Source organism: Natrix helvetica, assembly GCF_964273705.1.
Source record: "Natrix helvetica genome assembly, chromosome: 7".
NCBI classification, from domain to species: Eukaryota; Metazoa; Chordata; class Lepidosauria; order Squamata; family Natricidae; genus Natrix; species Natrix helvetica.
This window is the reverse complement of record NC_138558.1, coordinates 14293370-14310622: the sequence shown is the minus strand read 5'-3', so window position 1 is coordinate 14310622 and position 17253 is coordinate 14293370. Positions and strand designations below refer to the sequence as shown.

The 17253-nt window shown below is 41.9% G+C and overlaps 1 protein-coding gene across 1 annotated transcript; it reads right to left on the bottom strand.

Moving 5' to 3' along the window:
* Window positions 1-229: 229 nt before the first annotated feature.
* On the bottom strand, window positions 230-11591 carry LOC309395711 (uncharacterized protein). The gene is made up of 7 exons (XM_081960188.1): window positions 11435-11591; window positions 8809-8908; window positions 8663-8713; window positions 7181-7321; window positions 6419-6463; window positions 3101-3331; window positions 230-1234 (listed from the first exon to the last, which is right to left on the bottom strand). Exons 2-7 carry the CDS (start codon window positions 8860-8862, stop codon window positions 824-826), a joined length of 933 nt encoding a protein of 310 aa, XP_081816314.1. The 5' UTR covers window positions 8863-8908; window positions 11435-11591; the 3' UTR covers window positions 230-823.
* Between the last annotated feature and the right edge of the window lie 5662 nt (window positions 11592-17253).

Sequence of the window (17253 nt, the reverse complement as noted above, 5' to 3'; positions counted from 1 at the left end):
CACGATTCGTTTCATTTAACAGCTGCGGTTATTTGTATAACCATAGCAAAAACAGTCATAAAATCAGGCGTGGCTCATTTAATGACTGCTTTGCTTAGCAACAGAAATTCTGGTCCCAATTGTGGTTATAAGTCCACGACTACCTGCATTGTCCCAATAACAATACAGCCACTAGAGGTCGCCCATACGACTAACCCAAGACCCCATCAAGACCACTACACAAAAGGTCTAAAGTTTTGTCACTTTATTTAACTCACAACTGTCAACAAAATATACACTGCAATATTAAACATTTCAGAAGTACAGCATTGTAAGATACGCAAACATCAGCCGGAATGTAAAACTAGATTTTTCCCACGCATTTTCCCTCTCTCCTTCAGAGCAAGTGACTGTGAGACAGAGCAGGACTTATGCACCAAGAAGGGCATTAATATTCTCTAATCCTCATGACTACTGTTATTGTTCATTTAAAAACACTACTATCCTAAGCATGTTTATCTGGAGCAAATTCTACTGAAGAGCTATCAGATCGACTGCCAAATAAACATGAAGAGGATTGGGCAGCATTGTTTACAGTTGCTGCTAGTTACAAATTGCTACGGCCTGAAATCCGAATTGTGTGTATATAATTGGGAGCGAACATTCAAGTCAAAGTTGCGTTGCCCTTCTCTCTCTCTCTCTCTTTCTCTCTCTCTCTCGCAACTCAGCAAAACAAAAACATTGGTGGTGATGGAGGACTTGGGCTTTGATCTTAGTTGGGCCCTTACATGCAAAAAGTCTGGAGAGCTCCCTCAGATAAATATCGGCCTCTTACTCTACCCTTTTAGAGGATGACCTCATTGTCCTCAACGCTATCGTGATGCTCAACACTGTGGTGGTCTTCAGAGCTGTGGTGACTCTCGGCACTTTCAAAAGTTTGGTTGCTGGCGTCATCGGGATTGCTGTCTAACTGTTGGAGTTCCTCGCTGTGATCTTTTTTCTGCTCTCTGCTTTCCGTGCTTTCAAGGGAAAGGGCAGCTTTGCTGTGGTCACTGCTGTCCTCCACACTCTCGGGTTTCTCTGGGCTGTGGTCCTCTAGACTTATGTCATGAGATGCACTGTGGACTTCGTTGCTGTCCCTCAGGTCACTTTTGTCATCGCTTTCGTGGCTTTCCAGAGAACGGGCCTTAGAATCTTCGTGGCTCTCGTCATCTGGGGTGCTGTCCACTTCATCAGACACATCCTGGGAATCAAACTGAAAAAGTCCACAAGAGAAACCATCAAAGGCCGCTCCACTCTCGTGAGGAATAGCTACAATACCGATAATATAAGATCCACAATGATTTTCCTTTCTTACACAAGGCTAGAGGGTAGTATTTTCAGAAGCTCTAACGCAGGGGTGTGAGGAACTGTGGCTCTTTTATGACCTGTGGACTTCAACTCCCAGAATTCCTGAGCTAGCATGGAATTACCCTGTTTCCCTGAAAATAAGACCTCCCCAGATAAGAAGTCCAATCGGGCTTTTGAGTGCATGTGCTAAAATAAGCCCTCCCCTGAAAATAAACCCTTCCCCGAAAATATTGCAACACAGCACCAGCCATGTGGTGACCACGCCCGCTGCCTCCTGCACCTCAAAAATAATAAGACTTCCCCAGAATAAGGCCAATTGCTTATTCGGGGGTCAAAAGAAAATAAGACACTGCCTTATTTTTGGGGAAACACGGTATTCGATCAATATGAGTTATTTGTATCCTGCTTTTAATATTTTAAAAATAACTCAAGGTGGCAAACTTATCCAGTGCATCTTTCTCCTCATATTTTCCCCACAACAACTCCTCTTTCTCAGCCCAACTCCTCAGGGTTGGGCTGAGAAAGAGTGACTTTCATGGCTAAGGTGGAACTAGAACTCACAGTCTCTAGTTTTCTAGCCTGGTGCCTTAACCATTAGACCAAATTAGCTCTGGTACCCCACTTTTCTACAAAGAATATCCCTGGTGTGATACAAATAAAGTGCAAAATGGATGATAAAGGACAAAGAAGACTTAAATAATATACTGCCTCAGATATGTACAATATTAATTTCAACAACCTCTATTATTATTTTTAATTTTGTTGAAATTAAAAATAACTGGTTTCTGTTGACACCAGTTAATCTTTTGTGATAATGCTTTTGCGTTTTTCATGAGCTGAAGCTAAGTTTTCTTAATATGAGAAGTGGCTACTTAACATAAATTGGCTACTCATGTCCTTTTACACCAGTGACAATCCCCATGTTTCTCTCAAAGAATTACATTGGTGTAAAACATGAAGCAGCAAAACAATTTCCACACACCATTTGATGGCCACAACTTTTAGTCTACAGCTAAAAAAAACCAGAAAACTTACTGCAAATGTTATTAAAAATATCTAAGTGTCTGGCATGTCGATGTTAAAAAAATGAAAGCTAAGCATGATTATGTCAACTAATTATTAAAGCAAGGAAATGCTGAATTTCTTGTTTCTTCCACCCCAGGCTTTGCAATATTTATTTTGTAGGACTTTTATAGCATTAATGCAGTAGGTTTTTCTAAGCCAATGAATTTGTTCAAAACTTGCTTCCTCTTGCTAGTTCTCAGATACAAGATAATATTTATTTACAGGGAGTCTCTTCACAGCAACCACAAACAGTGTTATCCAAGTATGTAACCTTTGCACATCCAGCTATCAAAAACTGGTGTGACAAGGGGCGTTTTAATGGTGGCCGTGCCAATCGCCACAAGATGGGGAAGGAAGATGAATTGGAGGAGGAATTGGCATGACATTTTAAAGTCAACCAACCACCTCAGACATTATTTTCCATGATTAACCAGAGCTACCAAACATTGGCAGCTGCAGTTCAAAATCCTCCAGGCAAAAATATCATGTGTGTGAATGGCGACCTAATAAATGAGTGGTGCAGCTCTAGATAGGAGAGTTGTCTTGTTCTTTGAAATCAAACATTTAAATCGCTTGATTTAAAGCAGATGATGATATCCAGATGCAGCTAAAGGTGCTTCTCATAGACCAGCTTTTGGGCCATCTCAAGTTCTCCCTCCACTTATGTGAGTGAAGCAATAAAAGAAAGCCATCAACTGGCATTTACCTTTCCAGACCTCCCCAAACTCATGTAGTCAACGTTTGGCCTGAATTCATCAGACGGGACGTCTCCCCTGTTAGTGACGGAATCAGTGTAGGGAGCCTCAGTGGGAGGGTCAGTGAAGGTTTCATGAGACTCATCGGACTCGTCTGAATCGGAATGATCATCGTCTTTGGAACCATCACTATGGTCATCATCATCATCTTCATGACTTTTGCTGGAAGAAGCCAAAAGAGTCTGCAAGAAAATCAATGCAACTTGGTTACGCCACTTGCACAAGGACATACTTTGTTTTAGGGTTGGACACACCTGGTGAAGATGCTACACAAACTCAAGAAATTGAAATCGGGCAGCTAGTTTTCAGTGCCAAACACCAGGATGAGAACCTTGGAAACTTGAGGGTAATATCCCAGAGCAAATGCAGAATGTCTTTTGTCCACTAGTTGGCAGCAACAAGAATCCGATGGCTATAGCTATAGAGGTGGCGCAGTGGTTAGAATGCAGTACTGCAGGCAGTTCGAATCTCACCAGGCTCAAGGTTGACCCAGCCTTTCATCCTTCTGAGGTCGGTAAAATGAGGACTCATATAGTTGGGGGCAATAGGCTGACTCTGCAAACCGCTTAGAAAGGACTGTGAGGGCTCTCTTAAAGCACTGTTAAGCGGTATATAACTCTAAGTGCTATTGTTATTGCTATACTCTCAAGTATTTTAAATTTTAGATAAATGATATAATCTAAATTGGGTTGCTCCTCCATCCTGGTCCTACTAGACCTCTCGGCGGCTTTTGATACCATCGACCATGGTATCCTACTGCATCGACTGGAGGGGCTGGGGGTGAGGGGCACCGTTCTGCGGTGGTTCTCCTCCTACGTCTCTGGCCGAATGCAATTTGTATTGGCAGGGGGGCAGAGGTCGACCTCGAGGCTGCTCACTTGTGGGGTGCCACAGGGGTCGGTCCTCTTGCCTCTCCTGTTCAATACATATATGAAGCCGCTGGGCGAGATCATTCGTGGGTTCGGGGTAGACTACCATCTGTACGCGGATGATATCCAGCTATACATCTCTACCCCGAACCACCCCAACGATGCCGTCAAAGTGATGTCCCGGTGTCTGGAAGCCGTACGGATCTGGATGGGAAGTAACAGACTCAAGCTCAACCCGTCCAAGACGGAGTGGCTGTGGCTACCGGCACCCCGGTTCAACCAGCTGATTCCATCACTGGCCATTGGGGGCAAACATCTGGCCCCTGTGGATCGGGTACGCAATTTGGGCGTCCTCCTAGATGCCCGGCTGTCAATGGACAACCATGTGACAGCCGTGGCAAGGGGGGCGTTTCACCAGGTTTGCCTGGTGCGCCAATTGCGTCCCCTATTGGACCGGAACGCCCTTCGCACAGTCACCCATGCGCCTGTGACGTCCCGGCTGGACTACTGTAACGCTCTCTACATGGGGCTCCCCTTGAGATGCACCCGAAGACTGCAGTTGGTTCAGAATGCGGCCGCGCGGGCAGTCTTGGGAGTTGCTAGATACTCCCACGTAACACCTCTCCTGCGCGGGCTGCACTGGCTACCTGTAGCTTTTCGGGTGCGTTTCAAGGTGCTGATTATCATCTTCAAAGCGTTCCATGGCACAGGGCCTAGTTATTTGAGGGATCGTATCCTGCCCCATACATCCCTTCGGCCGATTCGCTCACACAGAGAGGGACTCCTCCAGGTGCCGTCCACTAGGCTGTGCCAGCGGGCGACGCCCAGGGGAAGGGCCTTCTCTGTGATGGGCCCGACCCTCTGGAATGACCTTCCCCCTGATATTAGAACAACCACGGACCTCCGCTCCTTCCGTAAGAAGCTCAAAACCCACCTATTTAATCTAGCCGGCTTGGCCTAATTCCAGCTCTCCCACCCCAGGCTGTATTTTTAAATTTTGGTTTTAGGCTTAGTTTTTAACTTTTATAAATTTGTACAGGGGTTTAACGTTTAATTCGTTTTTAATTATATTTATGATTATTTGTAAGGTTTTTTAATTCGGTACCTGTACACCGCCCCGAGTCCCTTCGGGGAGAGGGGGCGGTCTAGAAATCAAATTAATTAATTAATTAATTAATTAATTAATTAATTAAATGCGCACGGTGGCTCATTTGATTAGGATGCTTGGCTGATAAGCAGTAAGCCCACGTTTGAGACCCGACTGCTGCCATGGGACAGGGTGAGCTCCAATCCTTCGCTCCAGCTCCTGCTGGGGCATGAAAGGGGCCTCCAATTGGGTGTCCTCTGGGAGATGGTGATGTCATTGGCTAATCCTTTCAACCTGAAAGCACCTTGGTTCTTCCGACATGAGTGTGATGCGATTTACAGGCTTTCTAAAGGATCTCTATTTGGATTTCTTAAAACTATCCAGAAGCTACAGCTGGTACAAAATTCAATATGTAGGCTCCTCCTAGTTGGTATGCAAAATCGTCTCAAGGGGTATTTGAATCCTTTAATAGTTTAGGAGATGTATATATACAGTATATATCTCCTAAACTATTAAAATTTGGATTTTGAAACCAAAACCAATGCACAATATACATAAACCTGACTTATTATGAATCTGTTTGCCTGTTACTCTCAGGCGTTACTTTTTTACAATGCAAATGAAATCTATGGAACTTTTTTCTGCACAACTATCAAGGGTGAATTACTCCTGTCTCCTTTTTCACCCGATACAAAGGAGGCTACAAATACAGTCAAGTTGGTTTGTCACAATAGGGTGATCAAAGCTTGGCCTGATTTGTTTGCATATAAATACCAGTTGTGGTTACCATCTTGACTGTTTTGACCAAACCCTGCAGATACCACCAAGGTATCTGCAGCAGTGGTGGGATTCAAATAATTTAACAACCGGGTCTCTGCTCTAATGACCAGCTGCATAGGCGTGGCTCAGTGGTCATGTGACTGGGTGGGCATGGCCAACTCAATGTCACTCACATCGATGGGCGCTTCGTCTTAGCTGTTACAATGAAATAAGGGTTAACCGGAGAGGCAGTTTCTGTAAGCAGGGCAATAAAGATAAGGCTACAAACAACACCAGAATGTTTCCTTCCTGCCTTCCTTACAGGACTAGCCCTGTAAAGTGGAAAGAAACACAATGAGATTTCTTCCAACAACCGGTTCTCCGAACTGCTTAGAAAGTTAACAACCGGTTCTCCCGAATAGATGCGAACCGGCTGAATCCCACCATTGGAGATCAGCAATTATTGGGAAGAATGGCTGATGCAAAATAAACTTGCATTCATTATCTTCTGTGGGTGGGTTCAAATGTGCAGAGACATGTTGAGTTAAACTGACCTGTTGCTCAGTGATCTCATCCTGGTCTTCCAAAGACTGAGAGTTCTGAAAATGAAATAAAAGTGCTGTAAAAATGAGCAGTGGATTTGGAACACATAACATAAAAGGAAACCAGCCCAATTAAAGCTTAGGGAATTCACTACTACAGGTAGTCCTGGACTTATCAGTTCATTTAGTGACCATTTGAAGTTACAACAGCACTGGGGAAAAAAGATTTTTGACCATATTTCACACTTACGACCGTTGCTGCATCTCCATGGTCACATGATAAAAATTCAGATGCTTAGCAACGGACTCATATTTATGACGGTTGCAGTTAAATAGAATAACGGGTAAAATATCTTGCACTAAGTCTCATCAGACCTAGTTTGACCATGACTGACAAGTAATTTGTGTCCCATTTTCGCTTGATGTTCCCACTACAACATTTCTTTTTACGATGTTGCTTTTTTTGGGGGGGGGGGGGGCTTTTCTCACTCTAGAGCAGTGTTTCTCAAACTTGGCGACTTTAAGTCCTGTGGACTTCAACTCCCAGAATTCCCCAGCCAGCTATGCTGGCTGGGGGATTCTGGGAGTTGAAGTCCACAGGACTTAAAGTCGCCAAGTTTGAGAAACACTGCTCTAGAGCTTTCCAAGTTATTGGACTTGCAACTCCATAATCCCCAGATCTCAAACCATGCCATCTGGGTTTATAGGCACATCCAGAAGCTGCCAGGTTGAGGAAATCTCCTAATAGTTCATCAGAGAAGATGAGTTGCATACCAGTTCAGAAGACTCTTTACTATGGTGTTCTGGTGACTCTTGACTATGCTCGTGGCTGCTTCCATGCTCATGGCTGTGCTCATGGCTGTGTGAATCGTGGTGCCGATGGTGGTGTGCGTGAGCTTCATTTTCTCTGGAGTCCTACAACAATACAAAAACATTAGAATTTAGCATGTCACATTTCAACGCTTGGTCACCACTGAAGGGCAAGGACCTAAGGCTCGGTATAAGGATCCCTACAACAGAGGGGAAATAGTTAGGAGGATCTAATTGCCATCGTGCTATCTAACGTCATTCTCCTAAAACGTTTGGGGAAAAATATTAAAATCAGTGTTAAGAATAATTAGAAAAGAGGTCTAAAATAATGCAGGAAGTGCCTATTAGCAAGAATTCAGGTAGTGTAGGTTATAGCTTTTAAAAAAAATAGTTTGGAAAGATACAAAAAGAACAGCCTTAGTAACCAAGAAATAGACACCTTGAAGTTTGGGGAAAGGATTACAGGATTGTAAAAAAGGGAGAGTTTTTTTTTTTAAAAAAGTTTGGGAGAAGTGTGGCCCAAATAAATGCATTTAATAAAAGGATTGCAATCCTTTTACAATACGATAGAATAGCAGAGTTGGAAGGGACCTTGGAGGTCTTCTAGTCCAACCCCCTGGCTAGACAGGAAACCCTATGCCGTTTCAGACATATGGCTATCCAACATCTTCTTAAAGACTTCCAGTGTTGGGGCATTCACAACTTCTGGAGGCAAGTTATTCCACTGATTGTTTCAACTGTCAGGAAATGTCTCCTCAATTCTAAGTTGCTTCTCTCCTTGATTAGTTTCCACCCATTGCTTCTTGTCCTGCCCTCAGGTGCCTTGGAAAATAGCTTGACTCCCTCTTCTTTGTGGCAAGCCCTGAGATATTAGAACACTGCTATCATGTCTCCCCTAGTTCTTCTTTCTATTAAACTAGACCTACCCAGTTCCTGCAACCGTTCTTCATATGTTTTAGTCTCCAGTCCCCTAATCATCTTTGTTGCTCTTCTCTGCATTCTTTCTAGAGTCTCCACATCTTTTAGCGGTAGGACCATTTTTTTTAGAGTGAAAGGTATTGTCAATTGTCTCACTCAATGAAATTGATGCCTAGAGGATTAGGTCTGAAAAGTGTGTGTGTGTTTACACACAGATGCAAACCGGGAACAATTGAGGATGCTGTATTGTTTCTCCCCTAGCTATACACACTTAGGCTTAATTCTAGTAAGTAGAAAATGTGAAGAAGGAAATTCCAAATGACCGTAAAATATTAGGATTTGAAGCAAGAGAATGTCCAATTCTTGACTGCTTTTTATTGTTAGAATTTACTAAGTGTATCTTAAACCCCCCATATGTTTAAACTTTTAGGTAAGAAACATAGGCAATCTGGATCCACTTGAACTGAATGAGGTTCAATAAAGATCGCAACAAAAGTAATTCCCCGCACACATACAATCCACACTTACATGTTTACTTTCTGCACTCATAGAATCGTCATGATGTCTCGATTGGCTGATCTTTAAGAAGAAGAGAAAAAAAACAGACAACATTGATTCCTTTTTGCTTCACGAAGGAAGTCTTGATTGACTTGGTAAATGCATAGCATACTTACTGGTAAGGCAAAGGCAACAGTGAAAAGACACAAGACAAGCACCGCAATTTTCATGACGACAGATCCTTGTGGAATAGTTTGCAAATGCTTGGTAAGATTCCTGTTCCAAAACAACAATAACAATTCATTTGCCTGTGTTTTACAAACTGTATATGTAAATATATGTAAACAGTAACTCCAGACTGAAGGTCTCATTGGATTGATCAGACATCTGCTAATGAACTGCATTAGCAGTTCTGCAATGTTGATAAAGCTTTTCTAGATGATACCTTCTTAAACCAAAAATAATAATAATAATAATAGTCCACCTAAAAAGTTGTGGACTGTCACTGCCTTCTAGTTCTCTCTATATTTATCACTCTCTTTCATCTCTACCAGAACACCTCACCTGGCTGAGATTTGAAGAAGCAGAAATAAAAAGGATGAAAATGGAGAGAGGAAAGGTTCCCCTTATTCCACCATATTATCGATCTATGAAAGTTTGCAACCTGATTTATAAAACCCACCAAGCCATAAGCTGAGGTGCTTGCTTTTCATTTAACGTGAAGTGGGAACTCACTCATTCTGCCATTATTTTATGTGCAGAGTAGTCCACTGCAGCTGGTTCAACCAACCATGGTTTGAAACATTTTGGCAAAGTATATATTACAATTGAGTGCAGATTAGCTTGATGGAAATGCATGCATTTCCACAACATTCCATAAATGCAACGACCCAGGTTTTGTTGGATAATGTTATTGCTTTAGAACACAAAAAGGTAGGAAAAAAAATAGAAACCAACAAATATAGTAATAGAGTACATATAGAAAAAAGGCTCCGTTTCTAAACATAGCATTATATTTTGGGCACACAGAATAAAATAATATTGGTTAGTCTTTTCATTGAAGTGCTAAATAGTATGTTCATAAGCATCTCTGCTTAGGAACACACTATCACATAGGAATAAATAACCTCTTATTTCCAGCATAAACATTCTGTGAAAAATCCAACACATGCGAAAGAAGTATATTTTCCTTTGATAATATCTTAAGATTGTAAGAAACATACTAAATGTTTTTAAAAGATGCTTGGGTATTTATTTGTTAATGTGGGATGTAGCAACTCCTTACTTATTGCGGATAACCAATATTCAGTTCAACAATTCTATTATCTGTGCACAAAAGGAGAACAATTTGAAACACATTTCAATGCTGATCATAATTCAGGAATTTTAGATGTTGCTACTGCAGCAGGAGGATGCAGTCTCTTGGGAAGAAAGAGGAAAAGTGAGAGTATATTATGAAACAATTCAAAGGCAGATATTTGAAAACTTAATGGAAATACCGGGAAAGAAGGTTGCAACAAATTGGTATTTCTTCTGCCTCTGGTTGCCTGACATATGCATACGAATAGAAATTTAATTCAAGCATAATAGTAATGCTTTAGCAGCAATACCATCAATTTGACTGGGTCCTTTCTTCTAAAGCATTTTGAAAAGATTTCCGAGTCAGATAGGATTACACTGTTATGGGTAACTTTGGAAAAAAAAGCTGATGAATCAGGACTCAAGAGACACATGAGAAATTGATGAATCATGGTGGAAGACAGTATCAGGAGCCAGATTGATGGGGGAGCTGGCATCCTTCCTTATGCATTGCCCTTCCTCTTACAAGGTTAATGAGCACTTGTGCTAAAAGCAAAAATCAATGTGAAAACACTGCACCAAATTATAAGTGAGTAATACTCCCAAAGAGCCCGTCGAGGATAGAGAGCCAATGATTTTTATGGACATTAAATGCAACATTTTTAGCCAGAAATACTTTGCTAGATAAATAAATGCTGTATAAGACATGGAGACAAGCAAGAATTTGAACCCTTCTGGGATGGAGCTGTGAGGGTTTAACTTATATCCGGATTCATCGGTCCTCTGATATCAGGATGTATCAGATAAGAAAATATTCTTGAACACTTATACACTGCATGATTTCCCCTAGATTACTAAATTATCTTAATATGATGGCTATTTTTGCCTTTTAACAGCAGAGTAGGGAGCAAAGTATGCGGCTGCTGGAGATTTCAGATGCTACTGTTTAAGAAATAGGACCCCTGATGAAAAGCAGCAGTTGATAATCCTAGTTATCCAAATCAAGATAAACTTAAGGCTTGTCTTCCTCTTCCAACTCACTTCAGTGCCTTCCCATGTTACTTCTAACAACAGTCTTGTGAGGTAGAGGAAGGGCGAGACCCACACAAGGAAGGAGCGTTTGCCAACATCCCAACTATCATGCAATCTGTTCTACTCATAACCCCCTCTCCACTTCTGCAATTTAGCACTAGAGACAGCAGAATGCAGACCATAAGCCATTTTGAGCCAAAAAACATGAAGCAATTTGACCCCCCCCCCCCCAAAGGGGTAACTTAAGAAAGAGCCATTTGTATTTTTGTTTTCGTCCCTGTATCTTTAAATCTGCTCCCAGATGCTATGCAAACAGCACTGTTGCTGGAACTGAATCTATTTCAGGAAAAATGCTCCCCCCCCCCCCAATCAGTGGAAACGGTCTCTAGCATACTGCCAGGATGCTTTCCCCTTAATAAATTGCAGCGCAGCCTTGAAAGTAACAGGTAAGAAAGACAGACAATTCATTACCTGGAGTGATGCTCAGATCCTCAGTCAGCAATCTGCAGCTATGTTAGTGAAGCTCAAAGCAATGCTGAAGTCACTTCTGTCTAGTTCCACTCACTCTCCTCTTCTGCTTTCCATCTGCAGACCTCTGAATTTAAACTGTAGTCCAGATACCAGCCCACCAATCCGCGCCAGGCGGAAAAGATGAGGTCATGAGTTTCCTGGTTTCAGTCCTCCCACCATTCTGCTACATTTCCTCTCGGGGGTTTTGTGGCTTTCCAAGCAAACAAGGAGCTATTCCATAGTTAAAACATTACTTATGTAAAGTCTGATTAACTAGTGTTTTAGATCAACTCCCTGCACTCTGCTTGGAGGGAATGGAATTTAATAAGCAGGGGACTTATTAGCATTTATGGGGAGAACTACATTAAAAAATTTTTTTTTAAATAAAGGTATAGGCAGCTTCTGCTAGGAATGGTAGACTATAAATAACCCCTGCAAAGTATAAATCTTGGGGTGGCTTGGAATTCCATTTGCATGAAAACAAGATACGTCTTAGAGCCTTTCTGTTTTGGCATTTGGATGAAGAGAAAAAAACATCTTTTTAAATCTCTTATTCTAGTAGCAAGGTTTGCAATGCGTCTGGCATGTCAAATATTATTCACAAGTCCATCTGAACTCAACTCGGAAACCCACAACTCTCGTTCACACTGGCTGAGTTTGCACATTATACTAAGCCACAAATCATGGTTTGCAAGCCACAAGAGCAACGCCAGCTAAGGGTAACATTTAAACCCAGAACTTTGTTGTTTGGTTTGGCTTCATTCTTTCTTAGTATTAGATCCTTTCAAGCAGTGCATCCTGGAAAGAAAGATTCACAAAAATGATAAAGAATAAAGAATAAGATACTAAGATACAGTGCTAAATTTTGGAAATGGAATAAGCCCAAACTTTAGCACCCATTTATTAGTGAGTTCATTAAGGCAGGGTTTCAAGAACTATTTGAACTATTTTTCCCAAATGCCAGATTGAAGCTTCTCCACCCCCCCCCCCCAATAGAAGTAACCCTGAGCTTTCTTTTTCCTCATCATTAATAATGTTTTGAGATTTTTTTTCTTCCCCAGAGATCTTTCTTAAAATCAGCCTAGATCCTGTATGTATGATATCTAGAGGAAATTGATTGGCCCTAGAGAGCTGTACTTGAAAACAACAGGACAAAATGCTTTTTATCTCTGACAGATTATTCACACAATATCCTTAACTTGATTATTGATCATTTTCTAAATTCTAAGATTATTGATCATTTTCTAAGTTTGCCCAATACATTCAACCATACATTAACTGAAAATGGAAGGATTATTCCATTTTTCCAGTAAATCCTCCCATTCCCCACCAATCCAGTCAGAGCTGAAGAAGTTTCTTGGATGAGAAGCAAAACATCTTCAAAGAAAAACCAGAAAGTCCAGCTGACACTTGAAAAAAAAGCACCTTTGGGACGATAATGAAATAAGCAACATCTTTTGATCAAAGTCAGCAGTGTTCCTTCTGAAGACCAACCTGCAAACTGTGGAGGCTTTAGAAGATGGATTACTGAATGACCTACTTTGGAATGTGAGTGTTTTGGGATATGCTTATATACAGGTGAAACTCGAAAAATTAGAATATCGTGCAAAAGTTCATTTATTTCAGTAATGCAACATAAAAGGTGAAACTAATATATGAGGTAAGACTCATTACATGCAAAGCAAGATAGTTCAAGCCGTGATTTGTCATAATTGTGATGATTATGGCGTACAACTCATGAAAACCCCAAATCCACCATCTCAGAAAATTAGAATATTACATGCAATCAATAAAACAAGGATTGTACATAGAACAATATCAGACCTCTGAAAAGTATAAGCATGCATATGTACTCAATACTTGGTTTGGGCCCCTTTTGCAGCAATTACTGCCTCAATGTGGCGTGGCATGGAAGCTATCAGCCTGTGGCACTGCTGAGGTGTTATGGAAGACCAGGATGCTTCAATAGCGGCCTTCAGTTCTTCTGCATTGTTTAGTCTCATGTCTCTCATCTTTCTCTTGACAATGCCCCATAGATTCTCTATGGGGTTCAGGTCAGGCGAGTTTGCTGGCCAATCAAGCACAGTAATCCCACGGTCATTGAACCAGGTTTTGGTGCTTTTGGCAGTGTGGGCAGCTGGAAAATGAAGTCAGCATCCCCATAAAGCTCGTCTGCGGAAAGAAGCATGAAGTGCTCCAAAATCTCCTGGTAGACAGCTGCGTTCACCCTGGTCTTAGTGAAGCACAGTGGCCCAAAGTCCTGTTGCTCAGTGGTCCAAAGTCCTCTTTTCTGATGAGAGCAACCTTTGCCAAAAGCACCAAAAACTGGTTCAATGACCGTGGGATTACTGTGCTTTATTGGCCTCTCCATTCTTCCTCCATACTCTGGGTCCTTGGTTTCCAAACGAGATGCAAAAGTTGCTTTATTGATTGCATGTAATATTCTAATTTTCTGAGATGGTGGATTTGGGGTTTTCATGAGTTGTACGCCATAATCATCACAATTATGACAAATCACGGCTTGAACTATCTTGCTTTGCATGTAATGAGTCTTATCTCATATATTAGTTTCACCTTTTAAGTTGCTTTACTGAAATAAATAAACTTTTGCACGATATTCTAATTTTTCGAGTTTCACCTATGTATGTATACGTATGTATGGATAGTTTTCAACTTACAACACTTCATTTAATGACTATTTGAAGTTACAATGAACATTTTTCACACTTATGACAGTAGTAGCATCCAGGGTGGTATTGAGCTGGTTCGGGTGAACCGGTAGCAGAAATTTTGAGTCGTTCTCCCGCCCGCTCTCCCGTCCCCATTGTTCCCTGTCCTATATTCTCTTGTTTTTTAGCTCAGCTGATTCGCACGGCAGAGCAGATTGCCGCGCCTCAGCTGAGCTAAAACACCGCTCAGCTCACTAGCGCTGACACCGAAGGCGGTCTTTGAGTGCTGCATGCGTGCGCGTAAAGCACGCTTTCATAGAACCGATAGGAAAAGGTTTGGAATCCCACCACTGGTAGCATCCCCACGGTCATGTGGACAAAATTTGGATACTTTGCTACCAACTCATATTCATGAAGGTTGCAGTATTGTGGGGTCATTGAGATCCCCTTTCGTGAGAAGCAAACTCAATGGGAACGCGGGATTCTCTTAACAACTATCTTACTAATTGAACAACTGCAGTGATTCGCTTAACCACGGCAGCAAGAAAGGTTGCAAAATGGGGCCACGCTCACTTTAGCTGTCCCCATTAGCCACAGAAATGTTGGGCTCAATTGCGATGGTAAGTCGAGGACTATTTGTGTGTGGTGACTTTTGTGCAAACTCATGGTATCATCATGACTTTGCACATAGGGCTGGTTTTTCTTTAAAAAAAAAGTTCATATTTTAAGATCGATATTATGAAATTTTCCATGCTATGGTCCTAGTCTATTAGTCTGACACAGTTCTTCCATCTGTACCTTTCTTATCAGAACAAGAGGAGGTGAAGGACAAGGACAAAGCTCTTTAAGCACTTCCACTCAATTACAAAATGATTTTTTTTTCAGGAAGACTTGCCTAGGAACAATGTCACCGTCATTTAGTCTCCAGCGGAAAATCTCTTTTTGTATGCCCAAGCATTTTAAGCGGCCTTGCTTTTAATCTGCACCCTTTACATGTCATTCCCTCAGTCCTATTGTATACCCTTCCTACATTTCAGAATTGTCCCTTATGTGATTGAACTTTCATTCTCCTTTTAAAAGTCTTCTTCAGTGAAACCAGGAAAGGCATAGCAAGAATTGCAAGTGTTTTCTCTCCCTCTTGACCAGGGATGGGATCCTGCTGGTTTAACAACGAGTTCGTGTTTCGCGTGTTTCACGTGCGCGTCCTGCATGGGCAGTTTTAACAAAACTTACCTTCCACGTTGCTTCTGGGGAGTAACACCGCTGAGGCGCAGCAATCTGCTCTGCCGTGCAAATCAGCTGTGAGGATATAGGTAAGTGAAGCGCAGGGGTGGGCGAGTAGGCCCACCTGAATATCGAAGTTTGACCGGTTCGCTCCCAGCTGAACGTTGGAGCTACCGTTTCGTCCGAACCGGTCTGAACTGGCTGAATCCCACCCCTGCCTTTGACCCAACTAAAAGTGCTGCCCAGGAAGAAAAACGTTCTGCCCCATTAAGCTGATGGCCAGAGCACTTTCTGGATGAGTTAGACGAAGGCTTGGATTAACCTCAAGGAAACGAATGACAGAAAGGAAGGTGGAGATTCTTGGGGGGGAAAACCCATTTTGAAGCACGATCGCCTAAAGGCTAATTGCATTCTTCTGGCATGAGAGGGAGAAAATCCTGTAAGAGCCTCTCCCCTTGCTTGGAAAGACAAAAACAAATAATAAATAAAGGGTCATTTGTTGGGTGTTCTTTCATGATCTATCAGACCAGCTGTCTGAGACAGTTGCCTCATGAGGTCTGATGGAGAGCTTGTCTTGGGAACTCTTGGAGTAGACATCGCCTGAAGACACACCTCTACCTTGTGGTTCACATCCTTTGATGAATTGAGGCAGAGACCTTTTTTATGTGAGTCTGGGAAGTTCTCTCATTGGAAAGTTGTCTGCAGGAATGGTATTGGCCCAGAAAGATTTCCCCCCCCCCCCCATTTTTCAGTAGACCATAAAATATCATCTGCTTCTATGATCTCGACAGCTTTACACCTCATTTCTAATAGAACTCTATTGTGGCTGTCCTAAGGTTCAGATTTATTTAATGCATTTTATCCATTCTTTCAGAAGAGAAATCTTTCCGTAGCTGCGTGCACAACAGAATAATTTTGAAAAATCAATAAAAATGGCTTGCCATACAAAATACTAGACAATAACACAAGGGTGAAACTTAAAAGAACTAACTTAAAGTGAATCAATAAAAATGGTTTGTGGATGTTGTTGTTGATCAGGACAAGCATCTAAGGGCCAGTGGAAATTAATTGATGAAACACCCCCAAGAGTAACTTCCAAGCTGTAGAGTTTTCAAGACTAATATTTAGCTACTTCGACAGAAATAGTACTGGGCAGTGAAAAAATTGCTTCTGCGCATGCGCAGAAGCCAAAAACAAGATGGCAGCGCCTATGTCGCCGCCGATAGAACCGATACGGTCACATGTTACTACCCACCCCTGGCCTGGCCTCAAAAACGTGCCAAAATAGGATGGCATAGAGCAGGGGCAGGTAGGTGGGTGACGGGCCCACCTGCGATTTCTGCTACTGGTTCAGGTGAACTGGTCCAAACCAGCTGAATACCACCTCTGGGCTGGCCCAATTTGTACCCATCATGGTAAGATGGCATATATACCTTTCAGTACCAAAAATCTCAGTCAGACCATGAAAATCTTTTGTAATATTTTTCATATCATCAAATCTCGGGGGAAAAATGCTTGAGCCCAGAAGAGTTAAATATGTGGGGCAGCCATTAATCAAGCATTCAGTCATTTCCACTTAAACTTCAATAGAACCTAACATTTCTACCTGAGCAGTCTCTGGACTGTAATTATAATTGTAACTCTGTAGCTGCAGAACAACTCACAGGCCACCAGGGGGCTCTTTGAGACATCCCTGTGGACCATACCATCTCTTCAATGATTTGAGGATACTTGTGAGTAGGAAAGAAGATGATTGGTGGAGAAAAATCAATTAGAGAGCCTGTATTTGTTGTCTGGGTTATGACAACCGATCTCTTTTAAACCGGGGTGGAAAAAAAATATCAATACATTGTCACAGAGTTTCTAGGAAAGCAATGTAAACAAAGT